This window comes from Astatotilapia calliptera, chromosome 16 (genome assembly GCF_964374335.1).
Source record: "Astatotilapia calliptera chromosome 16, fAstCal68.1, whole genome shotgun sequence".
NCBI lineage: Eukaryota > Metazoa > Chordata > Actinopteri > Cichliformes > Cichlidae > Astatotilapia > Astatotilapia calliptera.
The window spans coordinates 15545448-15558600 of NC_137437.1; the positions used below are offsets into that span (position 1 = coordinate 15545448).

Sequence of the window (13153 nt, forward strand, 5' to 3'; positions counted from 1 at the left end):
TGCACGTTCAGCTAAACCCCACACAAAAGTAGCATTGTTCTGCTTCAAAATGACAAACACAGCAATTAGTAACTCACTCAGACTGCAAGCAGTGAAATTTGTCCCCGTTCCCCTCTCGTGTGCTTCTTTTCTGTTGAATTATTTTTGACTAAATATACCTCAGCAGCGCTTCAAACATAGGTTCACCTTTTAGACATTTCTCTGTATACAGCATTGTAGAATGTATAATTACTGACTGGCTTGCCATTCAGCGTTTATACTGATGAACCATACATAGGAACCATTGCAAGGACAACCTACTACTGCTATTTTCTAGTACTACTATTTATGGGGTATTTCCAGGTTTAAATATTATTTTGAGATCCTTCTTGCCAAAGTAAAAGCCTTTCTCTTTGCAGCTTGGTGGGTGTGTTTTGTTTTTCTTTCTTTCCTTAACTTTGAGGCCACAAGAGCCCTGAAGAACTCAGTCGTGTTTCAGTGCTTGTTTGGAGTTTTGGAGGTTTGCAAGCAACATGAACCAGTTGCCACTGGCACCATAGGATGTTACTGAAATATTTATCTGAGGAAAGACTTAAGAATTAGAGAAACGATCTTTTCTTAATTCTATACATATAAATATATATATAAACACTTGTAAGATATTCATATTTTATATTTGAACCAGTATGTTACCAAGACTGAATGTAGTGTTTATCATACTTCCCCCCCCAGAAAAAAAAATCTCCCCTAAGTTTTATTTTCATTTTTTTTATTATTAAACTGTCAAGACCAAAAAATTTGAGATGGAGCTCGAGATGACGCCTCGCTGAACCAGCGACGTCTGTTCGACAGGAGGGGCTCGCTCAGGCGCTCCTGGCAGACAGGTCCTGTGGTTAATAGGAGACTCTGAAGCATTTGATCTTAATCTTTTAATAGATGTATAAATATATATATTTGGTTGAGTTGTTGTGGATTTGATTTGCTGTGCTGTCTTTAACAATCATTTGGTTTTTTTAATGTATTACTTTATGCCTTTAATTGTTTTGTATAGTGTGAGAGGGCAAGATCACTGGCTTTCTTAGTTTGACAAAGAAGATTAACATTATCATTTATGCCTTATTGTTACGTAGAAGACATGAGCATTGTAGCATTGTTGTTCTGTATGTGTGTGAGAGTGAGAGAGAGCATGGGCACCCAGCTCACCTGGTGCATTGTTTTCACTGAAACAGTACAGTGTACTCTGGGCATTTTAGAGCGTGGGACGATTATGTTGCTACCTATGGTTTTTAGGTGCGACTTAGACAGGTAGGAGGATATACCTGTGAGAAAAAGCTTTACTAATAATTCCAGCAGGCAGGTGTGTTTGTGTGAGTGTGTCATTTAAAGAGAGGCCAGGGAGGACAGTCTGCAAACCATTTTGGTGCATCTTTCCCATCTTCCAGCAGGTGTTTAGACTGATTTTTGAAAAAAAAAAAAAAGGGTGAGACAAGAGGACTTTGTTTTGTTTTGGGATTTTGTTTGAAGTTTCCTGACTGAGGGTCTTTACAAATTAACTTCAAGCTTTAAGCAAGCCACTGCCGAGAGCCAAGCCAGCTTTCAGTTTGTCTGGGGTCCGCTTGGACTCTCACGAACTGTCTGCTTGCCACTGGCTTTGCTTGTGAAGCTTCGGTTTCAGGTGATCCTGAGATTCTTGCGGATCAGCTGTGCATCTAACAGACGGTATGTTGACCCACCACACTGGTTTGCTGAGAGTTTTGGTTTTTTGTTTGTTTGTTTTCTCCTTTTACTAAATGTCAAAGGTTGCGTGGCGCACCAGTAAGGCTAAAGGAGCTGTTGTATACCTCATTTTTAACTCAAGATTGAGTGAAACCTGCTTTAATCTACTTATGAAACAAATGTTTTTAAAAATCATAAAAAAAAAAGACTAAAATACACCAACTTGTCAGTGGAGAAGCGTGTTCATACCTGTACTTAGTGAAGGGTTGTGGAGCCGCCACAAGAGGGAGACGAACTACATACCAGTACTCACAAAGAGGTGTAAACAAGAGAAGGCATAAAAGGTGAATCTGTGTGTAACAAGGGGCAAACATCTGCTGCTCTTCTTCCACAATTTCTTGTGCACTGAAGGATTTCATTCATGAAAACGTGAATTTTGATGAATTCTATGGACACCCCCCACCCCACCCTTTTTTTTTTTTTTTTTTTTTTTAAAGTTTGACAATCTTGCTTTATTTATTTTCTCACTCTTGGCTTGGTACAGGTATGTGCACTTCTTCCCACGTGATGGCTCGCCGTCGCAGCCCGCTCTCGCTCCCCTGTGGTACCAACGATAACCAAAGAATTCTTACTAACTTGATTGTATGTGATCGACGCCGCCTCTCGCCCATCCCCGCCTCACTGCTCAACATCAAATCCCAGCTGCACGCCCCTCGATTCGTTTGTAAAGAGGTTGTTGTTTTGTTTTTTTAAAATTGCATTCGAATGTGCGTCCGGCGCCCCCTTCGACGCCTCTGCAGTGGTTTCAGTGCCTGTGGGCGGGGATCGGAAGGGAGGGGTAGCAGGGGCCGGGCGGGCTTCGCCGGCAGACACGAACCGATGCGGTGGTAGCTGGGTGATGTTTGTTAATACACACTGAGGGTTGATCCTGTGCACACTGTATCTGCTCAGGACTCTGTATGATTGTCTGTCTTGAGCGCTGTTGTCGTTTGGTTGGTTGGATTGATGTCCCACCCTCCGTCGTTCCTTTCTCAAGGACTGCGGCGAAAAATGCTATTCCTGCCTCTCAGTGCGTCTCTCTTCCTCATCTGTACACTGTAGTCCCAGGACATGACCCTGTTGTTGTCTCCAGGAATACACATCCTGCATTCGCTAAAACTCTCTGCTGTGTCCCCTTCCCTGTCCTCCTCCTCCTTCCTCTCCCTTTCATCTGCTCTCTTCTTTGACTCCTCACTACAGACTCTGATCAGCTGTGACACTATGCATCATGGTCCTTCACTTTGCATGGACTGTGTCCCTCTGACTCAGACCTCCTGGTCGGCAGGGCTTCAGTGACACTTTGTTTAATGCTTTACTCCAAGTGAGGTTGTAGGACCTCACAAGCGCTATCCCAAAGCAAAAATCCAAATATTTAACTTTTGACAAATGCAGATACCAAAGATATCTCTCTGTCCTGTGTGTGTCTCTGTTGGTTTCTCTCTCTCCCTTTCACCCTGCAGCATGTGTATTAAGAGACAAACCCAGCACTGGCTTTAAAGTCCCAGCCTCAGTAATTCCAAAGCTTAGATGTATATTTTGGTATATTTCTGAGAAAAAACTTGCGTGAAAAAGCGTCTGTTCCTCGTTTGTTTGTTGTAATCTCTTTTCTGTCACAGCATGGAACTAATTGCAGAACTGTCTTACTCTTGGTAGGTTAAAGATATAGTATTTTTGTATGTTTTTGGGTGTGTTATATATATGTACGTGTGTGTGTGTGTGTGTGCGTGTGTGTGTGTGTGTGTGTGTGTGTGTGATTATCAGTTCACAGCCCAAGTGACCATGGCTTTCAACAAGAGAGAAATAACTTAAAAAAAAAAAAAAAAAAATCGCCAACCATGTACATATTGTGTCTGTGTATCTCAAGAAATGCATTCTGTAAAACATTTCACTTTGGAAGCTTGGGCTCATCTAAAGGAATGTGTCCCTGTTTTATTTCCCTTTTCTTACTCTGCAGTCTGATATTAATTGACTTCCAGGACTCGAATGTAATGAGTTTTGGTTTCCATTGTGGAATACAACACTGAGGGACACTGCTCCGATCTAAATACGACAAAAACGACAAAAAAAAAAAGGCCTCCAGAGATGGCGGCATAGAGCTGAAAGATTGTGTAGGAGTTTTAAGTATGTGAATCAGGATACATAGTAGATTTTGATGCATTTGTCTGCTGTATTTTTGTTTTTATACACATATAAAGATAATCTTTTACTGTAAATGTACAGTTCTCTTTTGTTGTAAACATCATTAAACCATTTTCCAAGTGTTTTGACATGTGCTTTGTCTTTTATTGGGATTAAATGTGCAAATTTTAATCATTATACATCAGTGCCAGACAGATTTTGCTTCCATCTATACAACATTTAGGACAAAGATTTCAAAAATTGATTTGTTGGTACACTTTGGTTATAACGGGATGGACATGGTCAGTAACAATACTCAGTCTCTGCTGTTTAAATGATGAATGCCAAGTTGATGCAAATATGCTATGAAGTCGTCCCATGCAACATATTTAACCTACCATCTGAAGTTGTAACAGAAATTGAGACTCCTAAGACCACTTCCTGGTCTTAGGAGCAGCAGAAGACGGTGTGGTCTTCTGCTGCTGTAGCCCATTTGTTTCAAGAGTCTTTGTTCAGAGATGCTCTTCTGCATACTTTAGTTGTGTAACAAGTGTTTCCTATCCCCTCACTGGATATTTTCTTTTTCATCTCTGTAAACCCTTGAGATGTATCTGTGAGAGAATCCCAATACATGAGCATTTTCTAAAAACATAATTCAAGCAGCCAAGTATTATAAGTAATATAATTCGCACTGATCTGCTGCGATATAAATCCACCGGCTTTGGCAGGTCGTGGTAAGGGGATGTCCAGTCATCTCTGGCTTCAGTATGTTGCAGATTCTTTTGGCGCTGTGGGTTGCAAGGTGGAGCCTCCATGGCTCAAACTTGTTTTGCAGGAATAGTTGAACTGATTCAGGTTTGATTTGGATTCAGACTGCAGTTGGACTGACATGGGGGTGGGCGGCACTTAGACAACAACAATATAAAGTCTGGTCAGAGCCCAGCAGAAAGTTGCATTTTAAGAAGACTGTTGATGATATTCCCTTTATCTGTCTGCTGGATTTACTGTTGCTGATAACTGTTTAGCATTATCAGCTGCTGTGCAAGTACAACTTTAAAGATGTAAAAATGGTTACATCAAATATCTGAACTCATAAAGAGTTTGTTTTTAGCCTTAATGTAGGGTTCTTTGTTAGTTTTTATTGTATAACATGAGAGAAAAGCTTATCACAACATAACACAAATACAAAGTGACTACAAACTATTTTCTCTGACTAGACATTTAATTTAGAAGCAAATCCTCATATCTGAGAAGCTGAAGCCACAATTTTATTTTATTTCTTGTTAGTTTAATAAATGACTCGAATTGTGTTTAGTAACACTATTGCTGATACTGTAGGATGTCAGTGGGGAGACAGAGGAGGAACAGGACGAGGAGATGAGGTACTGGGAATCAAAGACTCAAGGGGGTCCCTCGCCGTCTGCAGTAAAGAGGTGAGAAAAGGTTAAAGCGCCACGCTGATGGGACCTTCAGTTCTCCTAACCGAGAAGAGTCTGCACAATTTAATCCATCCGCTGTGCAGATCAGTGATTCAACATGTAAACTCAGGCAGTTTATCATCACAAGGTCAGTAGGATGCTTTGATTACATGGTGTCTCCATATCAGGGGCGCCACCAAGAGGGGGCCACACCCCAAAATTTGTTGGCTCTCTCTCTTTTTGTGATTGTTAGTGTTCCTCTTATTAACAACACAAATATTTTAGAAATCTGTCAGAAATCCATCAAGCATTTTGTTCAACCTCTAAAACCAACAGTTCTGTCCAGTAATGCAGGTAAATAACTGTATTTTAATTTTTAAAAAGTGGTTTACAATTTTTCCCTTTTTTGTACAATAGTAAATTTGAAAATTCATTTACAACAATCATAATTATACTTTAGCATTAAAAATATAATTTTGATTAAAGTGCTTGCGCAAATTAATTGATTAACCATTACAGAAACATGAAATATGATTTTTGGTAATTATCCATACTTTTAATTTACAGCAGCTGTGGCATAAACCTTACACTGGGTGGTGGTCTAATACATTTGTTTTCACTTCAGATCCTTCCAACTTTTCTGTTTCAAATTACCCTTTCTCTCTTTTTTTTTCTGTTTTTTAAAGTTTCAGCATCCTGGTCTTGCAGCAAACTTGTCAGGACTTGAGCAATACAGGTTATTGATACTGATGTTTTTAGCAACACCTGTGTGTTTTTCCTGCTCTGGCAAGTTCAAACATCTGCTGTTTAAATGCCTACAGGGCCCTCAGCATTGTTTCTCTTCTGCATAGAAACTGAAATTTTTGCAAGACTCTTGGAACCATGGGGATATGAAATAAAGCAGAGCGACAACAGCACTACTCTGAGGACAGATGCTTTACTGGTTAAATATTTCTGTCAAACCCTGTAAGTAAACAAACTTTCTTACCTCAGGTTTCTTTTTCTTGCCTGCTTTTTTCTACAATATGCAAAAACAAAACGAGAATAAAGGCACCAGAAAATGTGAGAATGTGACCATTAAGAAGTTTACCAACAAATGAAGTGTCCCAAACCTTTCTTTTTGATGGGTCAAGCACCTCGTAAGGATCAGCATCTTTTGGTCTCTCAAGTTCCTGGACATAAATGAAAACAAATAACAATAATAATACAAAATTATACAATCCAATCTGTGGAGTCAAACATGATCAGGTCACAGAGCGGTTGGAGCTGTAGGTGAAGCTGTCCTTACCTGATAAATGCCATTTTCTTCCTGTTATTCAGCAAGAAGAGCACAAACATGAAGTGAAGCTTGAATGCACACACATCCTCACACACATTTATTTAATATCATTTAAACAACAGTTGAGAAATATTCACCACCAGCAGCAACTGTAAAGCATAAAGACACCGAAGAAAATGAAGACTTACAGTGACTCCCACAGATGGGCCTTTGGAAAACTATAGAGAGAGGCAAAAAGGACAAAAAAGTACAAATAAAATGTAGCACAGATCAATCTGATATAATAAGTCAGTTTGGCCTATCAGTGGCGATTAAAAAGACAAAAAATTCAGGCTGTTTATCTGTAATTTCTTCAAATTGTGACTGAGGCAATTTGTTACAGAAAGACAAAAACCCTCACATTTAGTGAGATAAATGCTGTTAAAACTTCTAAAACATCTTTTCCGGGGTGAAGATTAGTTATTTTATATCGCTGTTAAAAATCTAAAACTGATATATTTGAAAAATTGTATTCACTAAGTTACTTATCAGAAGAATTTGTCAGATTAGAGAAGTAGAAAATGTTGCACGGTTGGCCCTGCAACACAAATGATTTGCACTTTGAAGTCATTTAGTTAATTAATTGACTATTAGGCTGCTACAAAGTCACTTTAAACTAAACTATCAAGGTATTAAATATTGTTACGCTTAGTTCTTCTTTTTATTTATGCACAAAAACACTTATTTCACAGGAGAGAAGATATTAAATATTGACTAAAAATAGTGTTTATTTTTAGTCTAAATTTTAAGTTTAGACCAACCAGACCAATAATGTGCATGTTAGGGTTGTTTTGCATGACGGGTCAAGACGGGAAAATTTCTACCTCGTCAAACTTCAGGGAGCTCTTGAGATGTCCTTTGTATTTTATGAAAAGGATGATTCGGGGGAAACGACAGCGCTCTTTATCCTGTTTTAAGAACTCTACACACACCACAAGCAGCTGACCTTTACGCCCTGCTAATCTGCTCTGAGTAAAGCCATACAAATATTTTAATGGTGAAGATGCAGTACTGTAAACTATTTTAAAGACAAAACCAACATATGAGTTAAAAAAAAAAAAAAGGTTCTTAATTCTGAATATTTGTATTATCTAAAGACGTCACAGAATTGAAACTGTTTGTTAAACAGGTTTTTTAAAAAAGTGATGTGACCGGTTTTAAAGTTTTTCTTGCTTTAGAGACCAACAGGTGATTTTAGGTGAGAAATTATCATTACATTCAGGATATGAGTGAGCTAATTAGTATTTCTGCATACCACACATCCTCGTTATATGCTTTCTGAAGCTAATAATAGGATGCAAGATAACACTGAGATGTGTCCCTTTCCTCTGGACTGTTTTTAATGAAATATTACAGATGAATAGCTAATTGCTCATCTTTTTGTGTGTGAAAATAAGTGACACATACAAATAAATCAAGACATTGATGTACAAGCTAAATAACAGTGGCCCCCGTGTTGATCCTTGCGGGACTCCAGTGTTGCAAGCTCTTGATTACAGCAGCACATTACTGATCCAAACACACTGGTTACAATCTGACAGATTTTTACACACTTTACAAAGTAAAGAGTGGATCATGTTCTGGATTGGTATTCAGTACCATGATGTTTTTCTGCATGCGCTGTAACCACCAACTTTTACATGGGCTGCTATAACTCACCTTTTCTCTAAAGAACAACCCTGTGACAATGATGCAGTAAATGATCAGAAATCCATCCAGGAAATAGCAGATGACTGGTTCAGTGAAAAAATTATCTGCAGAGCAAACAGAGAGAGAAAAAAGAAAATTTTCAGCTGATGTTCGGAGTAAATAACAAGTTACTTATAGCGAAACGTGACTGAGTTCTGGGAAGAGAAGAACATATTTCAGTGAAAAGGGAAATTTTCATCATTTAATTCTGCTCAGCAGAAAACCTCACGTTACAGGAGCACAAAGGCCAAATAATATGACAATGGAGTAGAAAAAGAAGATTTTACGTGAAATAAAAACAGAATCTGATTGCATCTAAAGCCATGTAGTGCTGTGTGCGGAAATATCTCCTATTTGATAAAAGATCATATGTGTTCCAGATAGCGGTGCATAAGAGATGAGAGTTACACACAGCACTGAGGAAACTACCGATACTGATCAGATTTTCATTTGCAGTAAATCTGCATTCTTACATCATGCGTCATGGCTCTGTTGTTTACAGAAGCTCATCTTTCTGCCACTTCTCAAGTCCAGCTGAAGTCACCCTGGATTTTGTCGGCATAAAGTTTTAATCCCTCGAAGCAACTGTTTCTGTTTCCTTGAGTAATTTTTGTTCAGTGTACGTATTACATCACTGTTCACTAAAACTGTAGGTTAATTGTTTATTATTCCTTGAAATTATGCCTTGTTTTTTCATGTAAAAGATGCCCAGGTACTGTTTTCTTATTGTAAAAAAATCCCTTTCAAATGTTTCACTATTTGAAAAAGTAATGAGGTGAGTCTGAAGTATGCCAATTCTCATCTGCACACTAATAAAGGAGATAGCTAAGAAAAATACTATGGTGAAATCATATTATTGCTGGAAAAAACAAATATCCAGTAATGCAAGTGTAGCTATAAATTGTATTTTATTCTTAATAAAAAAAATATACTCAATAAAACATATATTTTTTATTTTTTAAATATTTTATTATGTTTAAATATTACTATATTGCTTACTTTTTTAAATGTGTGTTTATATATTTTATGTACGGTAACAATATTATTAGGATACATAAAAATGTAATATTTATAAGTATTAGTTCATTGTTAGGTTTGGTTAGTTTCAAAATTTTCTTTATAAAATTCACCTTTGGCTCTATTCAGGGAGAAACCAAAGGACGTCTGTACATATGAATCCGTTACATGGTGCACAAATGTTGTGGAAAAACAACAACATTATCTACAACATTTGTCGTGAGACAAATGAGAAAATTGAGTAAGACCCCTGAAACAGGAAATAAGAAACTACGTATATGCAGCTTAGCACACTGAGTGTCTTCCTGTCTGCACGATGGGCTGCTTTGAGGTTTTTGTGAGGCTCATTTATCACAGAGTGCGGTTGGAACAGAAGAAATGTTGTGAGAACGTAGCCAGTGGTGGCGATTCACTGAGGCTGCAACGTCCTCATCAAACCTCCATCACTGAGAGCTGCTTCAGGATGTAGCTGCTCTTCTCATCTCAGGCTATTTTTATACTTCTAAACAGGAGATCTGTAAAAGTGACTTAAGAAAAGGAAGTATACCGTTTTCACTTACCATTTAAATTTGCTTTATTTTAAAAAAAAAAAGTAAGTGGGTTGAACCTTGTTAGGAAAAAGATAACATTTAGTTTATATATGATAAATTTAGAAGCTTTAGAAGCATCTATAGCTTACGATAACCCTTAAGAAACCAAAATATAAAAAAAACAAACATATTATGAATAAAACAGGTTATTTATGATTTCTTTCTATTTTTATATACAGAAATGCTTTTTGCTCTGTTTGTATTTATCATACCTATACTGTTTCTGCAATCCATTTCAAATATTCTAAGAAGCTCTAATGTTATTAGTAATTGTGGATTTTTAGCGATTTTTATACATTTAACCAAACTTAGCCTTGTCGGTTGATTTGTTTTCACTGTCATTTTGGTCATTAAGTGTCTGTCTCAATGCGCTGCTTTACTTCTTGGTGGCATAGATTCAACAAGGTGCCAGAACCATTCCAGAGATTTTGGTCCATATCACTCTCAGCTGCACATCCGTGATATCAAGCTCCCATTCCTCTACGCCCTAAATGTGCCATACTGGATTGAGATCTGTGGAGGCTGTTCGAGTACATTGTCATGTCAAAGAAACATATTTGAAATTATTTGAGCTTTGCGACGTTTTTCTGCTGGAAGCAGCCATCAGTAGACTGGTATGCTGTGTTCATAGAAGGATAGACGTAGGTCAGCAACAACACTGTTTAAACAATGCTTACTCTGTACCGAGGGGCCAAAAGTGTGACAAGAAAATATCCCTCAAATCATTGTACGACAAGCAGCTTGAACTGTGGATACACAGCAAGGCGGATTAGCAGGATTCAAGTTGTATGTGCCAAATTCTGACCCCACCATTCCAATGTTGCAGCAGAAATCGAGACTGATCAGACCAGGCAGTGTTTTTCCAATCGTTTCGAAATATTGTGCACATGACCCCATGTGAAATGTAGCATCCGTTTCCTGTCATTAGATGATGGGAGTGGCACTCAGTCTGGTCTTCTGCTGAAAATTCAATGTGTTTTGCATTCAGAGATGCTCTTCTGCAAACCTTGGTTGTGATGGGTTGTTGTTTGAGTTACTGTTGACTTCCTCTAAGCAGTCTGGACATTCTCCTGAAATTCTGACATTTTCACCTAGAGAACTGCTGCTCTTCTCTTCCTGACCATTCTCTGTAAACCCGAGACACCGAGTTTCTGTGATGTCATTGGCTGATAATAAGTAGTTGAACAGGTGTCGCTGACAAAGTGGCTGGGGTTCATAAATGACCTCACTCCATCACTTGTAATGTAAATGTGTTCAGACAATGAGCATATTTACTGTTGTGAGAGAAGTTTAGAAGAACATTTTCTTTTATCTGAATTTTTCTTTACACTACAATCTCCTTTTTTAACCTTCATGGTTCCTCTTTAACACTCACAGTGCCTCAATGGCATCGACGGCACCTCGTGTGATAGGCCTCATGATTCAACAAGCACTAAGTCACTTAAAAATGAAAAATATCACAGTATAGTTCCTTACTTTCTAATAAGACTGTAAACCCGTTTCCTGTCACCTATAGCGGCACAAACACATTGGCTCAAAGCTTTTTCTTTTTTTACTCTTATGACGCTAAGTGTCATTTCTTAACCACATTTCAAAGGGTGGAAACTAAATGCTGGATGCCCTCTGATGTCTTCTTTTTTTTTTATAGCCTTTACAACTCTGAAGGCATCAATTAGTTCAATTTTAGATCCTGCTGTTTAGAGGAGCCCAAGGTTGTTAAGTGTTATTAGGAACTTATCAGCTCTGAAACTGGCAGCAGCTAGCAGAGTCTTAATGACTCAATTAAGACCTAACGACTTAATGAAGTTCTCAGTGTTTTGTTTGGAGTGAGGGTCATTTTTATGGTCCGTTTGGGGCGAGGGTTCTATTTGCTTGTTTTTATTTTGAAAATATATTTTTTTTAAGCCAAATTTTTTTACGCAGCTGAATGAGAGAGGAATCAGTCTTCATGTCTGACTCTGAAATGTAAAGACAAGGATGTTTACTTCACAAAAGCTGTGCCCACTGAATCCTCTTAATGAGGAATGTGCCAGTAATTTTAAATTCATGCGCCGCAGCTGTTGTTCCGACTCTCAAAAGTCTTTCAAAGTCATTCAAATTATGTGGGCGATGTTACATTTCCAAAGATACCACAAAAGTCAGGTTTAATTAAAAAAAAGAAAGAAAAAAAAGCAGTGTTAAAATAATGCACAAAGGTACGAAATATAATGAGTGAACTATTTGAATATTTCAGCGTAATAAAGCTTTAATGAAGAGCTGGAACAAGCTGATGCAAAATTAATGTGCTGCTCTATGAGACGGATCATTTTTCTACGCTTTAGGGTGCTTAAAGGGGAAACAACAGGAGGAAAAAAGCATGTTAATGGGTTAAAGTGTGATTTGCTGTTATTATCGCACTATATTTTAAGGGAAATAAAGAAACGATGCCCTTCAAAGGGTTGCATGGATGTGAACGCAAAAAAACTAACAAGTATGCATAAGAATGTGTTGACACAGAGGCCATTCTTTACATTTCTTTACTGCTGTAGGAGTCTTTACTGCATTCAAGCGTACGGCAAAAAAATTCTCCCGTAATGGTTTCGCATGCATCAGCTGGAGGATGGGGGGATTATTTATTCATGCATGCTTTTGTTTCTCTAATGCCTTCATCACGATGAATCTGACTGAAGCACAAGACAGCACTTGAAAGCGTTTGTAAAACTGTGGCATAAAAGAGAAAGTCTGGGAAGCGTCAAATTCACGCAAACATAATCTGCCTATAAAAAGTCCATAGAAGAGCTGCCCTGTATTTATTGATGCACGGAGCAACAGGTAAGTCATTCGAGAGAGCAGGGTAAAATGCAAAAGGCCAATGTGCTTCTGCAGCACGTACTGTCCAAGAGAGTTAAAAATGTTTATTTAGTCTATTTAAATTGAACTTGAGTCACTAGGGGACAGCGGTCGTGTTAGTCATTCTCAACTACTTTGATTCAAATGTTCAGAATATGGACAGATATTTTTAGAATATTGAATGGACAATACAAAAGTTCCCTCGTGTTTAATTTCCTTAATGTGTAAGAGAAGCTTAGCTACTTTTTCCATCCAACATAAAGCTACACAGTGAATATAAATCTCCTCTAATCATGACTCACTTGCTGCTTTGAACTGAAACACTGAAAAAGTGATGACATATTTTGTCCCAGTGTAGATGCATTTCTCCAAAAGCTACCAGATCCTCAACTATGAATGTAAATGTACATGTGAAAAATTGTTGTAGGTTTACAGCTTTG

General features: G+C 38.0%; 1 protein-coding gene across 1 annotated transcript in view; it reads right to left on the reverse strand.

Annotated features, from left to right (window-relative positions):
* Positions 1-3993: 3993 nt before the first annotated feature.
* LOC113007642 (T-cell surface glycoprotein CD3 zeta chain-like) overlaps positions 3994-13153 on the reverse strand; it is a 9694-nt gene continuing 534 nt past the window's right edge. Inside the window, exons 2-7 of the mRNA XM_026144377.2 lie at positions 8248-8342; positions 6738-6767; positions 6559-6579; positions 6383-6442; positions 6259-6288; positions 3994-5272 (exon numbers count right to left, since the gene is read on the reverse strand). Coding sequence (XP_026000162.2) covers positions 5195-5272; positions 6259-6288; positions 6383-6442; positions 6559-6579; positions 6738-6767; positions 8248-8342 — 314 coding nt within the window. The 3' untranslated portion in view covers positions 3994-5194. The remainder of the gene's footprint in view (positions 5273-6258; positions 6289-6382; positions 6443-6558; positions 6580-6737; positions 6768-8247; positions 8343-13153) is intronic.